The sequence below is a fragment of the Drosophila guanche genome, unplaced genomic scaffold (assembly GCF_900245975.1).
Source record: "Drosophila guanche unplaced genomic scaffold, DGUA_6, whole genome shotgun sequence".
Taxonomy (NCBI): domain Eukaryota; kingdom Metazoa; phylum Arthropoda; class Insecta; order Diptera; family Drosophilidae; genus Drosophila; species Drosophila guanche.
The window spans coordinates 2,985,019-3,011,138 of NW_022995743.1; the positions used below are offsets into that span (position 1 = coordinate 2,985,019).

At 41.9% G+C, this 26,120-nt stretch overlaps 10 protein-coding genes across 14 annotated transcripts; 7 read left to right on the top strand and 3 right to left on the bottom strand.

Annotated features, from left to right (window-relative positions):
• Nucleotides 1-595: 595 nt before the first annotated feature.
• LOC117578720 (senecionine N-oxygenase) lies at nt 596-2,162 on the top strand. The gene is made up of 4 exons (XM_034264376.1): nt 596-873; nt 936-1,294; nt 1,357-1,892; nt 1,951-2,162. The coding sequence occupies exons 1-4, from the start codon at nt 689-691 to the stop codon at nt 2,116-2,118; spliced, it is 1,248 nt and encodes a 415-aa protein (XP_034120267.1). The 5' UTR covers nt 596-688; the 3' UTR covers nt 2,119-2,162.
• Nucleotides 2,163-2,477: 315 nt separating this feature from the next.
• On the top strand, nt 2,478-4,445 carry LOC117581911 (5-aminolevulinate synthase, erythroid-specific, mitochondrial). Its single transcript, XM_034269384.1, has 2 exons — nt 2,478-3,813; nt 3,982-4,445. Exons 1-2 carry the CDS (start codon nt 2,568-2,570, stop codon nt 4,356-4,358), a joined length of 1,623 nt encoding a protein of 540 aa, XP_034125275.1. The 5' UTR covers nt 2,478-2,567; the 3' UTR covers nt 4,359-4,445.
• An 8-nt stretch (nt 4,446-4,453) lies between these two features.
• Nucleotides 4,454-7,698, bottom strand: LOC117581921 (nuclear receptor 2C2-associated protein-like). Of its 3 annotated transcripts, none has more exons than XM_034269413.1 (3): nt 6,742-6,878; nt 5,158-5,248; nt 4,454-5,081 (listed from the first exon to the last, which is right to left on the bottom strand). In XM_034269413.1, the coding sequence occupies exons 1-3, from the start codon at nt 6,747-6,749 to the stop codon at nt 4,782-4,784; spliced, it is 399 nt and encodes a 132-aa protein (XP_034125304.1). In that variant the 5' UTR covers nt 6,750-6,878; the 3' UTR covers nt 4,454-4,781. The 3 variants fall into 3 exon arrangements, with proteins under 3 accessions (XP_034125304.1, XP_034125295.1, XP_034125287.1); XM_034269404.1 differs by lacking the exon at nt 6,742-6,878 and adding an exon at nt 5,313-5,438; XM_034269396.1 differs by lacking the exon at nt 4,454-5,081 and adding an exon at nt 7,231-7,698 and having other exon boundaries at nt 6,742-7,171.
• On the top strand, nt 5,649-6,706 carry LOC117581939 (AP-3 complex subunit sigma-2). Of its 2 annotated transcripts, XM_034269431.1 has the most exons (4): nt 5,649-5,804; nt 5,914-6,005; nt 6,087-6,506; nt 6,574-6,706. In XM_034269431.1, exons 1-3 carry the CDS (start codon nt 5,736-5,738, stop codon nt 6,499-6,501), a joined length of 576 nt encoding a protein of 191 aa, XP_034125322.1. In that variant the 5' UTR covers nt 5,649-5,735; the 3' UTR covers nt 6,502-6,506; nt 6,574-6,706. The 2 variants fall into 2 exon arrangements, with proteins under 2 accessions (XP_034125322.1, XP_034125315.1); XM_034269424.1 differs by having other exon boundaries at nt 6,087-6,706.
• Nucleotides 7,699-7,978: 280 nt separating the features above from the next.
• Nucleotides 7,979-9,627, top strand: LOC117590115 (zinc finger protein 48). Its single transcript, XM_034282469.1, has 2 exons — nt 7,979-8,226; nt 8,302-9,627. Exon 2 carries the CDS (start codon nt 8,353-8,355, stop codon nt 9,505-9,507), a length of 1,155 nt encoding a protein of 384 aa, XP_034138360.1. The 5' UTR covers nt 7,979-8,226; nt 8,302-8,352; the 3' UTR covers nt 9,508-9,627.
• Nucleotides 9,628-9,895: 268 nt separating this feature from the next.
• Nucleotides 9,896-13,234, top strand: LOC117578716 (anaphase-promoting complex subunit 2). Of its 2 annotated transcripts, none has more exons than XM_034264369.1 (8): nt 9,896-10,011; nt 10,070-10,586; nt 10,644-10,882; nt 10,948-11,128; nt 11,192-11,893; nt 11,962-12,225; nt 12,284-12,525; nt 12,587-13,234. In XM_034264369.1, the coding sequence occupies exons 1-8, from the start codon at nt 9,949-9,951 to the stop codon at nt 12,785-12,787; spliced, it is 2,409 nt and encodes an 802-aa protein (XP_034120260.1). In that variant the 5' UTR covers nt 9,896-9,948; the 3' UTR covers nt 12,788-13,234. The 2 variants fall into 2 exon arrangements, with proteins under 2 accessions (XP_034120260.1, XP_034120259.1); XM_034264368.1 differs by having other exon boundaries at nt 9,923-10,011; nt 10,055-10,586.
• LOC117578719 lies at nt 13,030-14,657 on the bottom strand. Its single transcript, XM_034264372.1, has 2 exons — nt 13,589-14,657; nt 13,030-13,531 (listed from the first exon to the last, which is right to left on the bottom strand). The coding sequence occupies exons 1-2, from the start codon at nt 14,300-14,302 to the stop codon at nt 13,322-13,324; spliced, it is 924 nt and encodes a 307-aa protein (XP_034120263.1). The 5' UTR covers nt 14,303-14,657; the 3' UTR covers nt 13,030-13,321.
• A 1,635-nt stretch (nt 14,658-16,292) lies between these two features.
• On the top strand, nt 16,293-22,582 carry LOC117578717 (putative transcription factor SOX-14). Its single transcript, XM_034264370.1, has 2 exons — nt 16,293-17,914; nt 20,986-22,582. Exons 1-2 carry the CDS (start codon nt 17,543-17,545, stop codon nt 22,507-22,509), a joined length of 1,896 nt encoding a protein of 631 aa, XP_034120261.1. The 5' UTR covers nt 16,293-17,542; the 3' UTR covers nt 22,510-22,582.
• Nucleotides 22,583-22,760: 178 nt separating this feature from the next.
• On the bottom strand, nt 22,761-25,794 carry LOC117578718 (peptidylglycine alpha-hydroxylating monooxygenase). The gene is made up of 8 exons (XM_034264371.1): nt 25,516-25,794; nt 24,954-25,011; nt 24,801-24,888; nt 24,663-24,735; nt 23,743-23,875; nt 23,625-23,673; nt 23,213-23,551; nt 22,761-23,156 (listed from the first exon to the last, which is right to left on the bottom strand). Exons 1-8 carry the CDS (start codon nt 25,690-25,692, stop codon nt 22,988-22,990), a joined length of 1,086 nt encoding a protein of 361 aa, XP_034120262.1. The 5' UTR covers nt 25,693-25,794; the 3' UTR covers nt 22,761-22,987.
• Nucleotides 23,926-24,630, top strand: LOC117578721 (paxillin homolog 1). The gene is made up of 2 exons (XM_034264373.1): nt 23,926-24,007; nt 24,062-24,630. Exon 2 carries the CDS (start codon nt 24,073-24,075, stop codon nt 24,613-24,615), a length of 543 nt encoding a protein of 180 aa, XP_034120264.1. The 5' UTR covers nt 23,926-24,007; nt 24,062-24,072; the 3' UTR covers nt 24,616-24,630.
• Nucleotides 25,795-26,120: the final 326 nt, after the last annotated feature.

Below are 26,120 nucleotides of genomic sequence, written 5' to 3' on the forward strand. Positions count from 1 at the left end.
GTGGGTGTGGGACAGTGACATACGAGTAAGCAGCAGAGAGTTGGTCAGCAAAGTTAAATCTATGTGCATTTTGGAGAGGAATTGTCTGAAAGAATAATCATAGATATGCTAATATGTACAATCAGAGAGAGTGCAAGCTGCATACGTAACGTTTTTTTGCGGATTTTATTTGTAGTTTTTATAGAAAAATATATGTATGTACTTACCGTTGTACTCTGCGGGCATAAATCTGAATGTACATACATATGTACATAGGTAAATATTTGTGTATGTACTGTCCTTAGTAAGTAGCTAAGATTGTTTTATGCTCACACTGCTATCAGTGAAATATTAGCAATCAGTAAAATAAATAAAAGCGGAGCCTTGAAGCATGCCGAACGGCAGATACACTTCAGAAAGTATATTGAAAGTGCAACGAAAGTTTGGACCCTCTTTTAAAAAACTAAAATATGTGCCAACAAGTCAAAAGCAACATATGAGAAATATTGAAAATGAATCAAGATTAATCAGATTTATAATCCACCCATTTGCTTTGAGAGTATGCAAAACAAGGGAAGCCATAAAGCTCTTGATTGTTCATTCTCGATTCGAGTTCAGTTTCGTTAAATCAATCAGACGGTAGAGAGCGAGAGCGAGATCGGATCGTTGTATCGCCCATAGAAACAATTAATTAATCTGTAATACAATAATGAGCTTATGTATAATTGGTGCGGGTACGGCGGGACTTTGCTGTGCAAGGCACGGCATTGAGCATGGGTTTCAAGTAACCGTCTTTGAACTCTCTGACCAAATCGGGGGTACATGGGTGTACAACCAGGAAACCGGAGTCAAAAATGGCATTGATGTTCATTCCAGTATGTACGAGAATTTGCGGTAAGAACGTTTACATCAATTTCCTATGGTTAAAATATAAATATTTGCATCTGTTTGTACAGAACTAATTTGCCGAAAGAAGTGATGGGCTTTCCGGACTTTGAAATTCCCAAAAACGACGTTTCCTATGTGCGATCAGATGAGATTTGTGATTTTTTAAATCAATATGCGGAGCACTTTGGGCTAAAGCAGTACATCCGATTTAATAGCTATGTTATTCGAGTTCTACACAAGAATAAAAAGTGGCAGGTTCTTGTCAAAGATCTGCTCACTAACCAAATAGAATTCAAATACTTCGATAAGCTCATGGTGGCCAACGGACATTACCATACGCCAAACTACATAAGGATTCCGAATATGGATCGCTTTCAGGGCGACTTTTTGCACAGTCACGACTACAGAACCAGTGGAGTCTTCAAGGGCAAGTTATCCTTCAGCTATTTAGCCCTCAAAACTAAATCGAAATAACTTATTTACTTATAGATAAAACTGTACTAGTTATCGGAGCTGGCCCAAGTGGCATGGATCTGTCCAATATAATATCGAGATCTGCTACGAGAGTCACTCTGAGTCACCATTTAAAGGATATTGGACAGACAAAATTCTATGAGAATGTGCATCAGAAACCGGATGTGAAAGAGCTGGACGAGAAGGGCGCTTTTTTTGTGGACGGATCTTACGAGGAATTTGACACCATCTTCTTCTGCACTGGATATAAGTTTGCTTTTCCGTTTCTGACAGTAGACTCTGGCATCTATGTTGAGGAAAACTATGTTCAAGACCTCTACAAGCAGTGCATTAATATCAGAAATCCAACAATGGCACTAATTGGTCTGCCATTCTACGTTTGTGCTGCACAAATGATGGACATTCAGGCCCGATTTATTTTGAGCTACTATAACGGATCCAATCAGCTGCCATCCAGAGAGGAAATGCTAAAGGAAACACAAACGGCAATGTCCAAGCTTTGGGCAGACGGCTACAGAAAACGACATGCACACATGCTGGGACCAAAACAGGTGAATGCCTAAAGATCTCTAAAGAGTCAAAGATTGATTTGAACTCTTCTGCTTTTAGATTGACTATTTCACAGACTTGGCGGAAACCGCAGGAGTGAAGAATATCAAACCTGTCATGACAAAATTACACAATGAAAGCAGCAAATGCTTCAACGACAACTTGCTGCATTTCCGCGAGGACAACTTTACCATTGTCGATGATGAAACGTTTGTGAAATTGAATTAGTTTAAAGCTTTTAAGCAATAAAGCGATATACACAAGTTGTTCAACTAACGTTGTAATCTAATTTAGCTTTCAGTTGTAACCTTGTTTTGTAAACAATCCAATAAAAGGAACATATAAAATAGTGCTTGCCTTGTGGAGAATTCACTGAGGAATCGGATAAAATAATAGCTTTACTGCTGAAAGTCCAAACTAGCTAGCTATATTAAATAGAATATCAAAATCGAGGAAAACGATTTCATTTAATAAACACATCAGTATATTTAAAGTATATTTTGAAACTTTGAAGGTATATGCGGTATGTTCTTGAGGTTTAGATAGTATATTTGATCGATAATTCCGCGGTCACCCTGCGCTCAGGTGTTTAGGTAGTTTCGACTGTCTTGCATAATTTGAATTGAATTAATTTACTTTCAAAGTTCAATAAAGTAGGTTCGGAGAAGTGCTTCGTCATGCAGTGTCCGTTCTTAAACCGCTTTACTACCAACTTCGTCCGCAATTATGCGGAGGTGCTGTGCCAGTCATATGGAATGTACTGCCCCGTGGTGGGCAAAACGTTGAGTGGGAGTGGAAGTGAGAAAAAACTTTCTCTTGTCGCCTCATTGCCATATGCCGCAACTGTTACAAGGCCGTTATCCAAGCGAGAGTACTCTACCGAGAGTAGTCGCTTTGGGAGTGATGTAAAGGGGGGCCATGAGAACGAGAGGGCAGTCGCCTCTGCTAGGGACACTTTTCCCTACGAAAAGTTCTTCAATGACCAAATCATGAAGAAGAAACGAGACCACTCCTATCGCGTGTTCAAGAAGGTGAACCGATTAGCTGGCGATGGGCTGTTCCCCCATGCACTCGAATATTCCGACCGGTCGGAGCGCCCCATTACTGTGTGGTGCTCCAACGACTACTTGGGCATGTCCGCACATCCCAGTGTGAAGAGGGCTGTGCAGGATGCTCTGGATATGCATGGCTCTGGCGCAGGAGGAACTCGGAACATCTCGGGCAACTCCTTGCATCATGAACGACTCGAGGAGAAACTGGCGGATCTTCATCAAAAGGAGGCAGCCTTGCTGTTCACTTCGTGCTTTGTGGCCAACGATTCGACGCTGTTCACGCTCGCCAAGCTGCTGCCTGGATGTCACATCTTCTCGGACGCTGGCAATCATGCCTCAATGATTCAGGGAATACGGAACAGCGGAGTCCCAAAGCATATATTCCGGCACAACGATGTTGACCATCTGCGCATTCTTTTAAAACAATTGGACAAAAGCACTCCCAAGATAGTAGCATTTGAGACCGTACATTCCATGACAGGGGCGATATGCCCACTTGAAGAGCTGCTCGATGTTGCCCACGAATACGGTGCCATTACGTTCATCGATGAGGTGCACGCGGTGGGACTGTATGGGGATCATGGAGCCGGGGTTGGTGAACAAGACGGAGTGCTGCACAAAATGGACATCATATCTGGAACCTTGGGCAAGGCGTTTGGTAACATTGGAGGTTACATAGCAGGGTCCGATAAGCTTGTCGATATGATACGCTCGTACGCGGCTGGATTTATTTTCACCACCTCGTTGCCACCCACGGTGCTTTGTGGCGCTCTGGAAGCTGTCAATGTTCTAGCCTCGGATGAAGGCCGTCATCTTCGCAGCTTGCACCAACGAAACGTTTCTTACCTAAAGAACTTGCTCAAACGAGAAGGTACGTGTAATTTCACGCTTTATGTAACTTGAAGGTTATTTTCTAAGTAATCTATTTTTAAATGTTTCTTGCTATGAATAGCAAAAGGCATTGCAAAGTTTAAAGATATCTTATTGCATTTGATATGATCTAATTCTTTGTTTTCGGGTGTTTTTTGTTTGGTTTCAGGTTTTCCAGTCGAGGACACGCCCAGTCACATTATCCCAATTAAACTTGGAGACCCGTTGAAGTGCACCCAAATCTCAAATATGCTAATCGAACAATTCGGACACTACCTACAATCCATCAACTATCCAACGGTGGCCCGCGGCCAGGAGAAACTTCGTCTAGCTCCGACACCTTTCCATACCTTTGAAATGATGAACGCTTTAGTTACGGACTTGAAGAAGGTGTGGCAAATGGTTGATCTGTCGACAAATGTGCCGCTGTCCCCGAACGGCTGCATGTTCTGCAACAGTGAGAGCTGTGGCCACCTGGTCACGTGCCCCGACCTCGAGTGTGGTATACCCAATTGCCCGCGTCTGGAAATCTCTGTAGCTGCATAATTAACCAAAGCTTTCAAAATATTCGATTATTGCTTAAATTCTTTTTATGGTTTTGGACAAATAAACAAATGGTTTTGGTGCTTTAAACATGATGATTTTCGATTTCATTAATTCAATTTATTTTCTTATCACGCGATTCTCTCGTTTGATGTGCGGATAAGACTTCGATCGAAGTGGCACATGCCAAGTTCGGAAGCACGCAGGTGGCATGCTAATCAGAAAATTCATTTGAAAACTTCCCTTGAACTTAACCCCAAAGTCGAATGGCAGAATAGATAGTACCCTGACCATTCCAGTATCCCTGACCATTTACCGAACCGAATTATGAAATTGATAGCAGTTTTCTCTGGGTAATTGTGACTCAGCATTTTGGGGTGAAAACAAATCGATTGTATGCCAAGTTCCACTTACTGATTATTATTATTAGCTAAGTATTTGAAAATTGTAAACAATGATTCTGCCAAACAGATCTGACATAGACTCAAACACAAGTTTTATCTTTGAACAACTTTTGGTGAGGGATGCATCTTTAAAGTCAAATCGCTGGAGAGAGTTGATATCTTCGGGATAAAATGTCTCTTGGTGGGTGGGTTCCCCTTCGCGGGAGTGTGAATACACCAAAGCCGTAAACTGCTGACCAGAAAATCCGCCCTGAAACTGTAAGCACAGTCCAGTGACATTTTGTGGCTCATCCAACGTCATGATAATCCATTGAGGGGTTCCCTAGCCGCAGTTGGGTGTGGCAAAGAGAATATGGTAAGTATAGCTGTCCTGTCACAAGATGCAAACTATATAATACCTCATCTGAGCTCCAAGAGGTATCATCGTTCTGATCAAACATGTATTGCTTGCCATACTGCTTCACGTCTTTGTTCAATACGGAGCTCACCCTGCAAATGTACAATTGACAATTTACTGACAGAGGCCCAGAAAGGTGCTTAACCTTAATCTAACCTGCATGTAAACTTTACATTTGTCAACACATTCATCTCAAATCAATCATATCATTCATAAATTCGGCATAAACAAAACAGAGCATCCACGTTGGAGGCATTAGTGATGGCGATAACACGCACCTGTTACTTGTTGTCGAGTTCCAGTGAACTTCAAGGTAAGGGAAATGCAGTGCAAGCGGATATGCAAATATATGCTTTGGTTTCGATTTGTAGTGGATCGAATGGCAACTGATTTAATTCATACCAATAAATATTAAGTTGTATGGAACAACAATCTATTGTCTCTTGCTATTCATTTTCAGACTAGAGGAGAAGTATAGTCGAACAAACAAATTATACAAATATCGAAAGTATCGATAACTGCGAACGAAAACAGCTGGTTGGTCAACTTATTGTTTCCGGATTTAACAAACAATTGGAAATGATTAAAGCTATTCTTGTATTTAACAACCATGGGAAGCCCAGGCTGTCCAAATTCTATCAATATTTCGTAAGTATATCCTCTGTGGAATTTACTATACCGCGATATTGGTGTATGCCGTATGAGTGGCGACACGTATGACGAGTGCAGTTTTTATACATTATATTTTATGTTCCAGGATGAAAACCTCCAGCAACAAATAATAAAAGAGACGTTTCAGCTTGTCTCCAAGAGGGACGATAATGTTTGCAACTTTCTAGAAGGCGGGAGGTGAGTTTTATAAACAGCAAAGTCCTCAGTGGACACACATATGTATGTAGCAATGTAACTGACACTTCTGTTTACCCATAGCTTGATTGGCGGATCTGACTATAAGCTGATATACCGCCACTATGCCACCTTGTACTTTGTCTTCTGTGTGGACTCCTCAGAAAGCGAACTGGGCATTCTGGACTTGATTCAAGTGTTTGTCGAAACACTGGACAAGTGCTTTGAGAATGTTTGTGAACTGGATCTCATATTTCATGCTGATGCAGTGCACCATATTTTGTCGGAATTGGTCATGGGTGGGATGGTGCTCCAAACAAATATGAATGATATAATGGCTCGTATTGAGGAGCAGAATAAGATTGTTAAACAGGAGGCGGGCATTTCAGCAGCACCTGCTCGAGCTGTGAGCGCCGTCAAGAGTATGAACATTCCTCAACAGATTAAAGATATAAAGCTACCCGATCTGCCCCAGGCAATTAAGGACTTAAAGTTCTGACAAATGTATGTTCCACCATAGCTAGAAAGAGCTTGTTAACCATTTGGTCGACTAATTTATGTTTTTCCTCAGCTATTTAAATGAATTCCCATGAGCACAATGCCGTTTTCCACGTTTTGATGCTTTAATAATATTAAGCCATGTTGGATTTATGTACCCACTCTCATTTATCGAATAAAATGCAACCTAATTATCTATAGAAATTTTGTAACCTATTTATTTGTGTAATAATATGCTTACGTGTACATCAACTATTGGGTCCAGCCTGTTCTCTGTCGTCCTCTTCACCGACTTCCAGCATAACTTGCATTATTCTCCGCTTAAGTCTCTTGCGGGAAATGTCCGAATTCAAGTTGCGAAACTCATTGGCTATTAATTCACCGAACGAGTCCCACTGGTCCCGGCCAATGCTGACTTGTGCCGGAACAGACACTGCTCCTGCCGCATCCACTTGTCGAGTGGCAGCAGAGCTAGTGCATGTTGTCGATGCAGATAGGATGGCGGAGACATATTCAGGAACAGACGGTTCAATTTTTTCACATATACTTTGAATTTGCGGCGCCATACTTTCGTCCGCAACAGTAACCCGCTTTTCCGCGATCTCGAGTTGGCATTTCGGTACTGACGATGGGTCCTCCTCTTGGTCGCCCTCCAGTTTTGCACTCAATTTCTAAAATAGTCAAAGAATAATTAACAAGGAAACAACTTTAGTGAGGTTTCTTCTCATACCTTGCATTGCGTTGGGCCATTTGGCTGATATCCAGGCCTCGGTTCAATGATGGGCCGCAAGAACATTAGAGATTTGAAATGCTCCCAGCGACACGTCTTGTCGGCACCAGTCTCCTCCTGGCGACGCTCCAACTTTTTCAGTTCTGAATTGAATTGGTTTCTCAAGTTGTGTATTTTCTTCCCATACTCGTTTTTGGTGATCCCAAGGGAGGAACAAATGTGTTCAATTGTCCTAGAACGGCAGTCTTTGTTTTTATACAACTCCGAGTAGTGGTTCCATAAACAATCCGATTTTCGGTATAGCTGGATTAGTTTGGAAATCTTCTCGCGGGTCCATATGGTTGGCCTACGTCGCACACGTCTTTTAGTTGGGGGAGGGTCACCGACATCTTCAGTGTTTGCAGACATCCTTAGATATTTAAAAAATTAATTAATCCATGAATGTTTTGATTTTCCTTCAACGCAACAAAGTTCTGCGATAGCTATCGATAACGTTAATTGCAAATGTTTCAATATCTAGTCTGATCTTGTAAATTTTCAATTTAGCCTAGCAATCAGATACAAACAAAAGCAAACCAACAAGTCACGTCATGGTCAAAGTGTAGTGTCTGCATCGCCAGTGTAGATAGTAATCGTTTTCTAAGATAGACAGAGACTTCGTCTAGACTGAACAACGATAGTTTTTCGTCAGAGTGCCACCAATAAGTGTCAGCCAAATAGGTTTTTGTGTCCATCCGATATTTTTCATCGCAATAAAATAAATGTTCTGCAGTGTATATAAATAAAATAAAGCACGAAGAAAATACGACTACAGTTGTATAGAATATTTGTTTCTGCTGGTTTTAATCTATAAAAAATGTGTACGGCACATGCAATACGAAACTAAATTGTTATCCGTGCTGGCTATGGTGACGAGGGACCATTTTACTGATAAATACGGCCGACGCCCACTGAGCAGAATTTCCTTTACATGCATTTTGGACAAATATAAATAGGGTAAAGTAAATACATAATTAGACTGCGTTCCGTATTTGATTGTGTGTATGTATGTGTTTTTGTTTGAAATTGCAGACTGGATACGGAACACATTTCGGCTTTTAAGGAAACTCAAACGTGAGCGTAATGTCACAAGTAGCAAACACGCCCACACCCCAAATGCTGACGACATCAACGCTAACGCCTATAGAATCCATGAAACCACCACCAGCGTTCCCGACACTAGCGGGCCGCACACATTTAAATGAACAGGCGTCAGATATAATACTTAGAGCCTCGACCATTTTTGGCGATCTGAAGCATGATTCGTCGCCATTGGATCTCGAAAATGTACACAACGGAGTTGAGACTGAGAATAACCGGAATTTAAACGGAGATGGTTCACAATTCGCCGGGAATTCGAAAATTCGCATAATGCCCACCATCAAACTACTAGCTACTCCGCATGCGGCTGACCCCAAACGCAAGTTCGTTTGTCCCTACGACAACTGCACGAAAAGCTATGGAAAAAGTTCTCACCTGCGCTCCCATCTCACATGGCATACGGGCATCAAGCCGTTCGTCTGCAGTGAGCCCAAGTGTGGAAAGGGTTTCACCCGATCGGACGAGCTCAATAGGCACCTGCGCACCCATACAGGTGAGAAGCCTTTCGAGTGTGTGCAGTGCACAAAGAAGTTCTCTCGAAGTGATCACCTAACGAAGCACCTGGCCACGCATGACCGACAACTGAAGAGCACCACTCCGAAGCGTTCGATACCCAACAATGTGCGGTTAAAATCATCCAGGAAGCCGCCGTCAGAGCCAGAGTCGGGGTTCCACTTCATGGCTGTGCTGGGCACAGGAGAGCAGAACATAGACCGACAACAACAGCAGCCGGCGGATTTAGTTGATTATCAGCACAAGCCACTAAAAATTAAGTTGGAACGGCCCGAGCATAGTGACAAGTACCAGATTGTGACACCTTTACCTGAAAGCCAGTTGCCATCTTTCCTTAACTCCAAGCCTGAGGTCAAGTACGAGCCTGCTGACGAAATTGTAAATACACTGTCTCAACTACCGCCACAGGATGGCCCCGGTACCTATGGTATACCTCAGTTTGTGCAGGATCGCCCCTTCCGCTGCCGGCAATGTGAAAAGCGATTTAAACGTCAGGATGATCTTAACCGGCATATACGAACGCACACGGGCGAGAAACCCTATGCCTGTCCTCAATGCTGTCGCCGCTTCGTACGCAGCGACCATTTGAAAAAGCATCAACAGACGCATTTGAAAATACGATAGTTTCTTAAATATTCAATAAGTTACAAAGCCATTGGCATACCAATTTCTATTGGCTAAAACGGGCGTGTGTTGGGTGACACACAGTACAATAAAAATAAATATTTCTGCAATTTAACAATATTCCTATCGTAATATTTATTCCTGGTTCTGTAAAACCGTAACTTTATGCGTGTAAATACCTCTTCTCTGTATTTCATATGAACATTTAAGATTTATGTATGTACTTTTCAAAATGGACTGGGATGTTTTCATTAAAATAATATATACACTATATAGTTAACATGTCTTTAAATAATTAGTTAAGGAAACTTGGCAAATCTACATTTTTACACGAGACACCCACCTCTATCGCAGCAGGCTATATCGATATTGGTATCGAAGTATCGATTCCTTTGTTCACTATTCTATTGGAAGTTTGTTTACATTTTTTAATAAATTAAGATGTGCGACTTTGGTGCTTTGTGGCAGGATGTGCTGAAAATATTTCCAGTTCTGGGTGGAGTGGTAGGTTTGCTATTGAGAGCATCTATATATTCACTATTCGCAGAACACATTTTCACAGATCCCTGGAGCTGCCGAGCCGGTTGAAGATACTCTGTACGAAAATGTTCGCCGGCACCTACAACAAGTGGGCAGCATTGAGACCTTTGCGGCAATTCTGGATCTGGAAATTCAGTCGGTGATTCGAAATGTACTTGCACCCAAGTTTTGGAAGCATTTCCATGGGGACAGCGTACCAACAGATCTGCAATCGTGCATCAAAGACCAAGCGCTGATCATAGAAGCTCTTCCGGATAAGAACAAATTGTTCTCCCAGTTTATTGATGCTATCAATGAGTTGTACTTTAGCTTCAACAGTTTAATGCAAGTTAAACCCCGACTTGCACATCTTATCGGCACGGAAAATAGTTCAGCCCTAAACTCGGCGAAATTGTTGCACGAAGATTCCATAAAATCGTACCTACGTGATTCGTTGCTTTCGCAGTTGCCACCAGCATTCAGTGTGGTTGTGGGTGCCTTCTATTGGGTTCACTTTAAACTCTACACTAAAGCTTCGCATCTTGCTTTAACAACAGTCGGTATGTGCAAACATATATCGAATAAAATGAATAAACTTTATGGCTTATAATTTTCAGACTCTGAGGTATTCGACGAGCTGCTGTGTGTGGGTTGCAATTTCGACGTGGAGCAGTGCTGCTGTCTGCGACTTACTGAAATGGTGAACAAGACAAACATGAAATTGTTCGAGATGAACCTGATCGATCGTTTAACTGGCAGTGCTCTGACGTCGCTTATAAAGCTCAAAATCAAAGAGCATATAAACGACACATGCCAGGGCATCTTTGACAGAAGCCACCTCAAGCAGCTGGAAAAAGTAAGCCACGTGCAGTACTCCAAGTGAAGACTAAAGTTGTACTAATTGTGGGATTTCCTTTACAGTGGCTCGCGGATGTCATAATGACTTGGTTGAAGAGCATTTTCACAGAATGGCAGACCAAAGATAATGCCAAGGAAGCAGAAGTTCCCGCGTCTGTTCAATCCTTCAAAGTCAAACTTACGTATTATATGTACGAAACATTTGCCCAGAGCGTGATTGGCCAATTCTTCAGTATTATCATTGGTGCGTTTCTGGGTCTATTATTTTTACTATTTTCTTAATCGCACATCCAACTTTGTTCTGTAGATTATCCAGATTCAATACCAGCGATAGACGACTTGAAGATTTGCATGGAGAAAATTGATATGCGAGTCTACCTGACGGAGTCGCTGCGAAGCTCGTTGGAAGCCAGAATTCTGCATCCTGGTGTTAACACGATGGATATATTAACCGGATACGTTGCCGCCATTAAGGCTATTCGCCATCTGGACCAATCGGGCGTTATTCTAGAGATGGTTACAGCCCCGATCAAGGATTATCTGCGGAAACGCAGCGACACAGTGCGACGCGTCGTAACAGGCCTGACAGAAGAGGGACCAACCGACTTGTCCGAAGAACTGGCCAAGGGGGAGTCAATCAAGGATGGCAAGGACTCTGGTCCCGACGAGTTCAGCAATTGGGAGAACTGGGAGCCGGATCCATTTGGAATCGATGCTAATCTCATGAAGTACAACAGCTCAAAGATAATGCGATCCGCTGACATCATATCAATGGTGGTGGATATATACGGAAGCAAAGAGCTATTTATGACTGAATATCGTAATTTGATGGCAGACAGACTGCTCGCACACCTTGACTTTAATTCGGAGAAGGAAATTCGAAATCTAGAGCTGTTGAAAATTCGTTTTGGGGAATCGCTTTTGCATAGCTGCGAGGTGATGCTGAAAGACGTGACCGATTCAAAGCGTATCAACGCGCACATTCACGGCGATGGCAATGTCAATGAAAGTGAGTAATCAACGCACACATAGTGTAGGAAATTAAATGATTCATTAGTATTATTATTGCTATTTTAGATCAATTGTTTGACATATCTTCCCTGATTATATCTGCCCAGTTTTGGCCATCCTTTAACAAGGAGAGTCTTCAGCTGCCGGAGGAGATTGAAAATGAGTTCAAGAAGTACACAAAGGCCTATGAGGGGTACAAAGGTAACCGCACTCTCAACTGGCGTACGGTGACCGGTCGTGTCAATATTGTCATTGAAATTGGAGACCGAACACTGGACATGGTGGTGAGCCCAACGTTGGCCGTGATCATATACCACTTCCAGAACAAGAGTAAGAAATATTACATAGAAAATAATTAGCATAAATCTACTGTAAACCAACTCAACAGGTGAATGGGCCATTGAAGAACTTAGTTCAATCACAAAAGTTCCCGCATCGGCACTCAGGCGTCGCATAAGTTTTTGGCAAAATCATGGCTTGATATCCGAAACGTCACCGGGCGTATTTACACTGCTGGAAAAGGAAACAGAAAAGTCGCAGTTTGAGGAAATGAGTCTGGCCGAGGCCGACGAAGAAGACTTGGAGTCGGCCATGGCATCTGCCAGTGATCAAAGGGAGGAAGAACTTCAAGTAGGTGTACTCCCGACTGTATTTTAAATGGTTATTTATATTTAGTGTGAAATATTTCTAGGTGTTTTGGTCCTATATTGTTGGCATGCTTACGAATCTCGATTCCATGCCCATCGATCGAATCCACCAGATGCTCAAACTCTTTGCCTCACACAGTGGAGGAGTTGAGTTTACCCAAGACGAGCTGAAGCACTTTCTGCAGCGTAAAGTCAGAGAGCATAAGCTTCTATTTTCCGGTGGAGTTTACCAATTGGCCAAGTAAATTGTGCGCTCATGAATGAAGAAATCTGCCGAAAGAAGTGATAACATTTATGAAATTCAAGAATCGATTCCCTTATCGGAGCTTATCAGCCTGCTGTTCTCCATTAAAAGTCCACAGCAAGTCGTTTACTTATAAAATTGATCAATGATTAACTGAGGAAATGGTGATTTATGTGATTTATGTCTACAAATATGAAACGGAACATTTTTTGGTTTCCAGATATACAGTAAGGCAACCTCGAATACGTCTAAAACTTATTTTATTTAGCTGTTTAATATTATCTTATCCCTCTATCAACAAATCCAAATTTCTTAAGGTACTAACTATTAGCAAAATGAAATTTCGTTTGACGTGCTGGCCATTACAGGTTGAATATTATTTGGCTTGGAAAAAGTCAATCACAAACTCAGCGATTGCATCGATTACTTTACACTTAAATAGTGTGAATAATAAACGAAATCGTAACTGCAATCGTTATCGTGCTAAATTGTAATATGTATGTACATCAAATATTAATTCAAAATATAAAATGAATTATTCTACATTGAGGAATCGAGCCTTGTAGACTTGTTCTCTATGATTTGGAGTCAGAATGGGATTTAGAATTGGAGCCACCCGATGTATCCGCTGTTGAAATCTGAAACGATCACGAGCCATCACTTGCCACTCGCTCTTCCTCGCAGCCCGATAAGCAAAGTCCCAGGCCAGCATGACATGCACCTCGGGCTTCAGGTTGAAGCGCACCTATCAACGAGACAATAATAAGCATCAAGCTCTTGCACACTTATGTGGATTCCATACCTTTTTGTTGGTTGTCGAACTGTCGTTGCTGCACTCACACACCTCGGATTTTTCGAAGTCCTCATCATCGTCTTCGTCGCTGCATGCTGTAGGCTGAATGCTACTCTCGTCATCGTCCTCGAAGCAAATATCAAAACTATTATCGCTGCATTCCGAAATACTCCGCTGCCGCTGCATAGACTTCTTGGCAGGTGAATCTGCCGTGTCGTCAGCATTATTGTTCTTGTCGTTGGATACATGACTAGAGCTATTGCCGAACTCTTCTTGAGAGTCCATGAAGCGGGGTGTGGTGTTTCGCAGATCGATAAAAAAGTAGCAAGAAGACGACGGCACGCATGGATGAAAAGCGTCGAGGCCTGGCATTGTAGCGATTGGATCCGCCTTCGACGTAACGCGTTTCTTCAAGGCCGTTTGCATTTGGTTGACAACGTTAATAGCCATAAGCTGCAGCGAGTTGAGCATGTTGGCCAAGGGTTCTGGCTCCAGGGAGTCCAGGAGCAGGTTTTCCGTACCCGTTCGCTGCTCAAGCGAAGGTGCTGGCTCTGATTCCTGCATACTGTCAGCCTTCCACAATGATCCCGGCTGATGCTGGCGCGACGGGGCAGCGCATCGATAGTGCTCGTATATTGGGGAGCTCATGGTTCCAATCATTCGAAGAACAAAGAGGAGGAAATAGTCAAGCAACGTTCCCATAAGGGTGTGAAATTTCGACATCTATTCTTCAAAGCACAAGTCTGTGTGTCGAATTCCTTTTGAAAAGCCATTTTCTTGTGTTTTGTTTTGGGTGGCATTGTATAAAGCCAACTTTAATTTGTAGCAGACTTATCCATGATTACTCGATGAACAAATTAAATATGGAATGAAATCGTGCATCTATGTTGTGAAATGTTACGTATATTTGTCATCCGTTCCGTTTCAAAAATATTTTATATCAATTGTAGACTTGCAGGGTTTTGCTTTTGCGTATACACAGTGAAATATATTGTCCAGTTACGAAGATATTTATAATTTTACACGTTTTACACAAGAATAGTTCCATACTTTTTCACTAGAGCTGAAGGTTTGTCGATAACATTATCGATTGGTCACCTTGAACAATGTTTTGTGGGAATGTACAGATTGTACACCCGACGAAGTCGTCCAGTTTTCTGAAATTTATTCTGATTTGTGGAGATGGGTGACAGCTGTTTCATGATTTTATTGAAATTAGAAGGACATGCTTTGAAAGTATAGCCTGTCGTTGTTCTGACGTGAAGCTAGATCATATATCTATATCTCCCGCTCACACCTTCCCCCAATGTTTTTATAGCTTGTCGCAGTGTCTTTCTGGTGGAATGTATGGGGATTAATAAAAGTATATACATATGTACATATTTACACACGATACAGGAAGTGAAGTACGTAAATTCATATGAATGTATATATCAACATATGTACATACGCTCGCATATTTACATGTGTGCATGTATAAGGATGCACTTAGGTAACCAAGTGCGTAGAATAACAATATGTATCAATTAATGATGGGCAAAATTGTTAAAAAATGCACTTCTCAGGAATTTCATTCAATAATAATTGAGAATGCATGCAACTGCCCTTATAATACATACTTTTCGTACTTAAAAGTAAACGTGACTTGATTCGTGATATGATTAATCACGCGTGTCCGAACACGAGTAAATCCCAAAAATAGTTTTATTTTCCGATGATTGTATGTGTATGTACATACATACATAAATACATACCTGCAAGCTGTAAAAAATGCAAGTGCATGTTCCGCCGCGTCATTCTCGGATGTGCATGCACGTATGTATGTACAATCATATGCACATACATATGTACATGAACATGTATACAAGAATGTATGTATGTACTTAGATCTTTTTAAAAGTAAATATCTATGTACGTATGTACATATGACATGCATTTATACGTTTATGTGCATTAATAATTAACTTGAATTGCATACATATATCTGCACACATAGCACCACATCAATAAATGGACATATGTATGTAAAAACATATGTGATTAGATACATTCTTATTCAAATCTATGGATGTATAATACGAATTATTCAGATTTTACGCAGTCAGTATTCTCGCTTGTTTGTGTGTATGTATGAGGGGTTGTGTATGCATGAATGTATGTAACTATGTGCGCCATATGATTAATACACATCGAAACAGCTGATTCATACGCGTTTTTTCTATATACACTCACACACAAACACTCTCTCTCGCTCCCACATGTTACTCACACCAGCTGGTGCAACAGTTGATAGCCAACAACAGGGCCGAATCGAGGGTAGGTTGTTTGCTCTGTTTAATCAGACGCAGTTCTGATTTTGAACATATTGGAGAGCCAATTTGAGGATGGCCAGTCTAGCATAATTGAGTATATTAACTATTTAGCATTAACATGCTCAAACGCTAAAGCTGTGGCCACACAAATGTATGGAAAATGTTTTCGTAGCCCCAAAACAACTCCGATGCGTCACTGGGCTGAGAGGAAATAAGTCTGGTTGAGAGAGTCATTGGGCACACCAACAAAGAATACACAAACCTGCTCTCTCGCTCTCGCTGCTTAGCAAAATAAATGCACACAGTGTGTGATGGTGTGCGTGTGTATTTTGTGTGCTCGTATGCGTGAAAATAGCAGTGTGTGGGTACGACGGATTCAAGTCGTTCAAATAAACAGCCGTTCGTTATTTTCAGTTGAACTCGTATCTTCGTATGTCTTGTGCGGGCGCAGAGTACTGGCTTATTTGCTTCAGCCGATGTTTTGACCAGACCAGGACAAGAAATGCCCTGGCTGTCGCGACACTGTCGTCCCCTAACCTAACCACCCAGCAGCAGCAGCACTAACCGTAGCCGTAGAGAGCCGAACCGAGACACCAAATAATAACAACACGGAGCAGAGCACAGTACCAGACCGCGATTAGCCCGACTATCACGCAGTTCAACTGCAGCTCAGCGGAGGAGAGTAACTACATAAGCAACATTAACATTAACAGAACAGGAACGTGTGTGCATACATCAGATTGGATTGGATTGTGATTGAAACGAAACGCTAGAATAAAATAAACCCAAGCCACATCCTAGTGCGCAATTAATCTCGCCATTGCATTGCACTTGGAAGCTGTGAGAAAAATTCAACGATAACGTGATAGCATTGAGGAATATCCTCAATAAAATTAAGCAAATCAACAAAACTGCAATACGTAAAATAAACACTCGAACTGTGAGTGTACGTGCGTGTTAGTGTGTGTATGTGTAGTAGACCACCAATCCAATCTATTAAATACAGTGCATTTATGTATAAATTAATATAATGCTCAGCTGAGAGTGTGCATAAAAAAACTTATATATACATACATACAAATACATATACATATATAAGTATAAACCCATTACACAGACGCAACGCGAAGCGAACGTGAGTCTTGGAAACAAAAAATAAATAAATATCGAGGAACCAGTTTCACCTTGAGCACACACATTCACATTAACAATCACAATCAAAGAAGACAGAGTATCTGTGTGTGCGCGAGTATATTGTTAAATGAAACAGCACGATCGGTCGACTGCGAATACATAATCGTACATACGTACATAAGTTACATGCATAAACATGCACAGCGCAGGGTAATGTGCGGTTAAAATGCTAACCGCTCTATTTAATAACACCCGATAAAATTTGAAGAAACCGACCCTTATCACCATCTATAGCTTAAGCTACAGCTAAAACTACGACGAGTGCACCACCAAGAAATACCAAAATCAAAACTCAAACCAATACCACTGCCAGCCCAGACCAATAAATGTGTATCCATTACTGCGAATGCTGCTGCAGATCTAGACAAACGCACTTGGATTAAACTAACCTAAGTGTGCGATGCACCCCACTGACACAGCGCCCCACACGCTTCAAATTTGAGATACAAGTGGAAAGATGATAGCTGAGCCAGCTCAGGGAACTCTTGACACCAACACCGATACTGTTAGTATTGCAACCACCCCAATAAACTCAGCCCCAACTCAGCCGATACGGATACGGATACGTACGACAACGAGTACAACACAAAGCGGGCAAGCTATTACTCATTCGACGACGGCTGTGGCTGGGACTCTGCCCGCGCCTGTGTCCGCGCCTGTTGCTGCAGCTGCAGCTGCATCCAGATCAAGATCCAGCATGGACAACGACAGATCTCCAGCGCAGGGCACTCCCGACATGACAGTCAACATGGGCCTCGACTCCAGTGTGGTATTTGGATCCGCACGGGTGCCTCAAAATTCCAGTACCCCGTATTCAGATGCAACTCAAGTAAGTTCCATTCCAAGATGCACACACCTAATCGGGTGTTCAGTCTCTAAGCTGAACACTTACATAGATAAGCCCTAATGAAATTTGTGCTGATATTTTTTGGGCTAAAGCCCTGCAACTCGTATTTGAATACATATATTCTACATATGTACATAAATATGTATGTGTGTACATTATTTTTCCAGACTGGACAGGTCAACAAAAAGTTTGACTGATAAGATTTCCTGTAGATTAGATTCTATTTCTCTTTCGATTATTTCTTTGTTTACAAACACAAATATGGCAAAACAATTAAACGAGATTAGTAACCCGAATACGTATACGAATGCGTACGAATATCATGGTATTTTATATTTATTTTGATGTATTGTATTGTATGTTTGGATGCAGCTGTGTGGTTCGTATGATGAAATACCAGTTTCAGGGGACAGTCTGACGGAATGGTGTTGGTGTGTATTCCTCATCGAGCTGATCAATTTCAAGCCAAAGGCAGATTCTTCAAATGCATGCATACCCCGTGTGATGGTATCCACAGATATTTGTAGCGCTACCATCCCATCAATACATGGATTCACTGGAAATGTAGTCTCTTTTTGTTGTTGTTGCTGTTTTTTTTTTGTTTTTTTTGCACCAATGCATATTTAAACGGGGCGGTTGTACCCGCGGTTTGCTTCCCTTATGACTCACTTGCATTTGTCGTGTAGGAAATACATATATAAATGCGAGTGTACGTATGCTTATGTGTATGTTTGTACCCACGAGTAGTACGTGATTAAGAGTAGCTATCATTATATTGCACTCTGACCGATACCAACACTCGTGTCATATGATAGCAGCGTCACCTTAAAGCTTATCAAAATGTTCCTGCTGCTACGTGTTAAACCTGATCAAAATCCGTTCCGATCCAGCAAGATTTTCCCCATTCAAGAACTCCTTCAAGAACTTACATAGAAAGAACCTCATGCCAGGCTATCCAAATGCATATTAAATAGAAATACATACAAACATGTGAAGAATATATAATATTAGCAATGAAATGGAATGTCCGATTGTGTGCACACACAATACATACAAACATATGCACATGTACTTATACGCGTACAAACTCATAGAACATTTGGTGCATTGACCTTGCTTAGCAGTTTGTTTTTTACGGTTATTAGTGCGGACTCGGGGGAGAGGAGGCAAATGACTCCGGCAGCAGTAGCAGCAGCAGAAGCAGCGTCACGAACGCCAAACTCAATTGCGTATTACTTACTATACGTAGATAAATATACATATGTACATATATTCTACACATACAGAAGACGCACATAAGGACACATGTATTTAGTGAGACGTCGTTGACTTCTGTTTATACATATTTGTATCTTTATTTGCAAAAATATTGTATATGCATTTAATGTGGCATGTAAGTGTAGGGGTATTTGGACGACATGACCTTTGGCCCTAAGCGTGCAGGCGCCCCCAAGTGAAGAACAGTTAAAATCGAAAGCCAACAAACAGCACAGCCAGCCAGCCAGCCAGCCATCCCTCCCAGCCCCATTTCATCACTTTTACTTTATTCGAGTGTGCATACATACAAACATACACGCATACATATGTACGAGTATCTTACGGATGCGGGTGTCTGCACAGTAAACTTCTGTTTATGTTTGCGTGTATGTATCTGTGTGCACTGTCTGTGTTATGTGGCGTTTGTGTGTGTATGGATCTACGAGAGTCGGGCTGCTTATTAGACTTGAACTGTCTGACGGCGACATTGAGAGTGAGTATTGGAGCAGACTTGTGGCGAGGGCAAAGGCAAAGGCAACACCAAAAGCAAAAGCAAAAGCAACAGCCACGGCGACGGCAATGGCCGATGGAGCATCGCATCGTCGCATCCATCCCCATCCCATCCCAACCCATCGTCGGTGCCCACAGCTCTCTTCGGTTGTTTCCATCACTCGTTTCGGCGGAAAGTCTGCTCACTGCTCACCGCTGACTGCTTACTGCTACTCCCTGCTCAGGCCGTCGTTACTGCCAAGGGTATCGTGTGGATGAACTTTACGAGGTACACGAACTGCTGCAAGGTCGAAGTTAACGCTATTAATAGGTAGTTTTTGCCGTCTCTCTTTTGTGTGAATAAAACGGTTATTCACATTGGCCATGTTCTCTTCTCTTCTCTACTCTCCTCTCCTCTGCGCTGCTCTCGTTGGCCGGCCCACACGTTGACGGACAACGGACGCATCATAGCGAAGCGATGATGACCTATTCCAAATGATTCCCGACACTGTTCCTCGGACACTGCTCCGTTTTGTGATTTCGTTCGGTGTGATTTAAAAGGATTAAGCGCACAAAAGCATAACCAGGAAGCAGATGCGGAATTGCTTATTAATTGAATGCATGCGAGTACATTTGTGCACTTGTCTGTGTATCTTAATAATCGAATGTGAAATATATACATACGAGTGTACTCGATCAGCAACAGCCAGCGCCAGAGCCACAGCAACACCTACAGATACATATGCACAGACATATTTCGTTTTTAGGAGCGTTTTATTAACCTTGGCGAGGGACATTGAACTTCAAACGCTGCGAATACGTATTTTTCGTACAGATACAAATGCATACAAAAACGAACATAGACAAGGCGATACACAAAATGCATATATGTAGGGTACGGATGTACGCCACTATACTAAATACATGTATATAACTGTGCTAGTGTGCGTGCCTGGTCGGTGAATTTGTATTTCCTAACTCTTTATCTGAGGAACGTTAATACGGAATGAACACACTCATCTACCATTTGTATCTGTATGTATATAAATGAATTTATAATAGGGAAATGTGTTTTCGTTTAAAAAATATTAGCACAGCGATAAATGTGCATATATTGTCGATGTATCGAGGTGTGCTTTCCGCGATTGCATACACTTAGAACAGATTCGGAAAATTTGCGTAGCGTTCAGGAATCTAAATCAGCTGATCTGGGTTCATGGCCACATCCCATAGTTGCCTGATAGAGTTGCAAGATTATTCATGTAGACCTCTCGCTGATGATTGTTTCATTTGTTCTCTCTTTCCAGACGAAGAAACATTCTCCCGGCCATATCAAGAGACCTATGAATGCCTTCATGGTATGGAGTCAAATGGAACGGCGAAAGATTTGCGAGCGAACGCCAGACATGCATAACGCCGAGATATCCAAAGAACTGGGCAGACGATGGCAGCTCCTGAGCAAAGAAGACAAGCAGCCGTATATTGGTGAGGCTGAGCAGCTCAGGAAGCTGCACATGATCGAGTATCCCAACTACAAGTACAGGCCACAAAAGAAGCAGTCGAGATCTCCGGGAGCGCTGAAGCAGAATCCGGATGCGGATGGCAGCGAAATTAAAAATGACACACAGAATGCCACATTGGCGACTATTGCAATTAATGGAACACCCACTGCCGGTCGGAAAAGCAAAAGATCTACCTCTACATGTCAAACTGGTTCAGTTTCGAAACGTATAAGAAATAGTGACAATACGGGTGATACTTCGAAACCTAAATACAATCTTAATGTAAATGAAACTGTGAAAGCTCCGATGGAGCAGCACAATCCCGTTGATATTATGTTACCGTCAACCGATAATCTTTTAAGCTATCAATCATCTGAATATTTACCTCTGAACACAACTAGCAATGCTGATTGTGATCTACAGCTACACTCAGACCTAAGTGCTGGTCAACTGCGGGATCTGTCCGCCAATCAACGTGAGAATTTAGCCGAGTATTTCCCAAATTTCGCCAGCTCCACCGACAACGAGGACTCCCAGCTGGAAGTGAACTCCTCGTCCATCAGCCACCACAGCCACCAGCACAATCAATCGGATCCAGCACCAGGACTGATGAATGCCAGCGACGGTGTCCGGGAGTATTTGCCATTCTGTGACGAGTCTCTGATGGAAGTGAACTCTGCCAACAACAATCGGAGCAATGCTCACATTTTAAATGTGATAGAGTCCCACGCAAGCTTCTCGGATAGCAATTATATCATTGAGCCCGTGTTCGACTCGGAAGACAACATAGTAAACGATGCCAATTTGCATTCGGCCAGCCATCAAATACCTCCGTATGTGCCTGAAAATCACGAGTGCTTTGCCGAAGACTGCAATGCTGGCGGTGGCGACAACTCGTCCTCTCACCAAGTAGAATTCGAAGTCCAACCGCAAACTGTGACAATGAACATCGAGATACATAACAGCACTCTTCCATACGGGGGAGATGGCGGGCACACATTCCAAAATGACGATTTCAATCCGATACCGTCGGCAGCCGAGGACAGCGACAGCAGCATACTAACCGCCTCCCATTCGCCACAAATCGGCTTCTGTAGCAGCAGCATAAGCAATAGTTTCGTTGAATCGGACGCTATCAACATTTATCGTACATACACAAACCAAGACTACACCGGAAATGTAATTGAAACAAACATTGATCTCAACTGCACCGCACATGATAACAACGGAGATCTTCTAGCTCTCACAGTTGAGGACTTTCCGCCTCAGCCAACTGGTAGTCATTTAGAGTTTAACACTAACAAATACGAGTTTTTCAAGTTATTATAAAATGTGAGAAATAGCCCTAAGTTTTGTGTAATTTATAACTAATACTATGCATAATTATACGTTTGTAATTTTACACCAAATTATATATATATATATTCCATAAATTCTATATATATACGAGTATATACATAAAACAGAAAACAAAAGAAAAACAATAAAATGCTTTGCATTGAAAATATTTGACCTGGCTGAAGCTCTTTTTTCTTGAAGTAAAGAACTACTTATGAATGCGATTATTCTTGCGAAGTATCTACATATGTTTATTTACACGTATATATATTTTACATCAATCATTGGTGGCAACACACATCAATCATCAATCAACAGGAAACATCCAACATAATAGAATACACTATGAGATTAAACTATGATCCATTGGGGCGGTTACACGATACAAATAATTGTGATAATAAATAAGTATACTTTAATTTTAATTTTGCACATTCCACATCCACAGCATGATGAGAGTTTTTCCAAATTACAAAGTGCTCGCCTCGATATTTGGTATATTGTGTAGACCAGTGTCGGGATTGGACCAGTAATAGTAGGGCGGACCTTGGCTAAAGCAATACTTCATATCAAGAGTGTCCCCATGTTCCACGTAGTACATCAGGTAGAAATTGCACATTTCATCCTCATTGGTGGGGCTGTAAAGGATAAGAAAATATGTAATTCGTGTCGATAGAAGCACGATTTTGCATACCCAATCTCTGTTATCCGATGACGGGTATTTTTGATGGTGCACCTAATGGCAAGCTGATCTCCACTCATAATGGGTTCGGTGTTCGTGACATTGTAAAACATCTGAGGTGTAAGCGGATCCCGTTTGCCAAGTTGAACCCATTCTTGAATTCCCTCGCTATTCGACCGCACTCTATATCCAGCCACAACTTTTCCCATTTCGTGAGTGTGCACGCGATAGGCAAATGGAATCAGCACTTTATTCTCAGTTATTTCGCAAGCTGACTCCATGTGTTCCGTTTGCAGTGCGGGAATGATTCCGTCCGTCCCCAATAACAATGTTCCAGCTAACTTTTGAAGGCTGTTGCGAGAGAGAAAGAGAGCACATAATGATATCATGCATTGAAGAAACAACAGTAAAAAATAGGGCTCACGGTTTTTCGGTGTAGTCGAGGAAGACGCCAGAGTCATCGGTGGAACCATCTGCGAACCAAAATAAAAACTCGATTACCTCCTGCCTTCTCCAAAGAGGAAACTTGTTTGTTTACTCACCCTTGAATCTGTCAATGTGTGCGTAGTGCACTTGCAGCACTAAATACTTTGTGGGTGAGTCCTTTCCAACCTTGAAGCCAACACCCGCAGGCAAAATAACCTTTTGAGCATCTCTCGCCCATGCATATAGGATCTAAAGTAAAGAACAAATACAAAGATTAATACACTATCGTAGTAGTCACTAAAATTCAGATTTACTTGGGTATTTGTAAGAAAATTATTTTAATTCTAAAAACTCCGTTTGGAAATTGCAAAGGTTGAGCCTGTAAGTTGTTAACCAGGCACAAATTTAACCTGTAGTCAAGAGGCTTTCCCATAGGTGTTTGAAATATGGCCCCTACAATCTGCTGCAAGTGCCACGAGGAAATAGACGACAAGGCTATATGCAGCGAAGGGAATATGTACCATCCGGAGCACTTCACTTGTTCGGAATGCCAGAAGCCCATAGGCGAGTCGCAGTTTAATGTTGTCAGGAACGAGCTGGTGTGCAACGAGTGCTACGAGAGCAAGCATGCCCCCAGATGTCATTCCTGTGGCAACGTGATAAAGGAGCGTGCCATTGCCGCTGTGGGACACAAGTGGCACGAAGAGTGCTTTAGGTGTGTGGGATGCTGTCAAAATCTGGTATCTTCGACATTCTTTGAAGTGAACGGATATCTGTTCTGTAAATGTGACTTTCGCGAAGTCTTTTCGTCACGTTGCGCCGGCTGTGGGGAGACCATTGACAAGAATGTCATAGTGGCCTTGAACACGAAATGGCACCCACGCTGCTTCGAATGCTACAGCTGCGGACACCGAATTACGACGGATATATTCGACATAGAAAACGGAAATCCCATCTGCCTCAAGTGCAGTGCAGTCTATCTCACATAAATATAAATTAAATTATGAGTTAGAATGTTCTAAAATTATAGCTGTACCTGAGAGTGGGAACGGGGTCCACAGGGGCTGGCCTTTTCCTCAGCCGTTGCTTGGGCCATTTCGCCACAATTCCTAGATTGCAAAGGAAAGAAATACATTATTGGAAATTAAAGTTCTAAGTTCTCAACAAAACTCACCAAGTGCTTTTAGTGGTTCCTGGCTCGCCGCATCCGTACAGCAGCATATGGTGCGCCGTGTTCATGGTTGCATTCGGGTTAAAGCCAACTTTAGTAATTAAATGAAATTAGAAAATGTTTTAATGGAAAGACTTTGATGACTATTTGACGTACCAATATAGTATGTGGTAGTTGGATCTACTTTTATTGGAGTGCACAAGTACAAATCCGGCTAAATGTTAGTAATTAAAAACAAACACAAAAGATTTTTGGATTAGTTTTCACAGTTTCTAAGGGTGCTTACAAGTGCAAAGTGCCTTCATTTTCCAACGCATCTTTTTTTTCCTTTGATATAAATATGTATCTGTATGTATGTACATCTGTATGCATCTACAGCGCACATCGCAATTTGCTAATCGTGTCCTAGGGCACGTCGAAACGCAATCTACAGGTTTCAATGCACTCCATATGGCAGCCTATTTGTATGTATCTACACATACACACACAGCCAGAAGCAACCATATGGTAGTGTCTCTTTATAACTTATTCATTTATACATAATTTATTGGTATTGTAGACATCTGTAGAATGGAAGTATACCTACATACATACATACACAAATGATGCACATATAATCGGGGTATTGGCACAGCACAAACAAGTCATTAGGCCACAAGCCAAGACCAGCCACATGGCACTTGACACTAGAAAAACAATTTAGTTTCAGCCTACTTACAGTTTTTGGTGAAACCATGGGCATCAGGAAGGGGAAAGATCCTGTGGAGCCTGTTGCGGAGTCGTAACTATTTTTTCGGTACACCCCCTGTCCCTGGTCCACCAGGCCGTACACACTTATCAAATTGACCAGCAAAATGTACCAAAGCGCCGCCGAGATTCCCATCTTTCGAGCCATGTTGTGCGTCCTTTTATATGTCTCTATGCTCTATGTTGTGTTAATATTATTTAAGTAAATTAAAACAAAGAAATTCTACGTGGAAGAACTGTTCGCCTAGGGTAATGTGTGTATTTGTGAGATACATTTTACATACGTAGGCCCAGCTTAGTGTGTGTCTGTGTGTAGGTGGTTATCGATAGCACTACCCATGAAGTAATTATATAAGGAGGTTCTGTCGGGTCGGCGTTCGGGTTTGTTCGGCCTGAAAATGACTTTTCTACTAAATCTACTATTTACTAAAAACCCAAATAACAACTACTATCAAGTACTAGCTTATTAAACTATCAAATTAAAAAAAATAACTTAAACTCATTTTCTCGTAATGGGCAACTTCAACCTCCGTGCAATCATAGGGTTAATCCATCACACGATAGTTTCGTTTCACT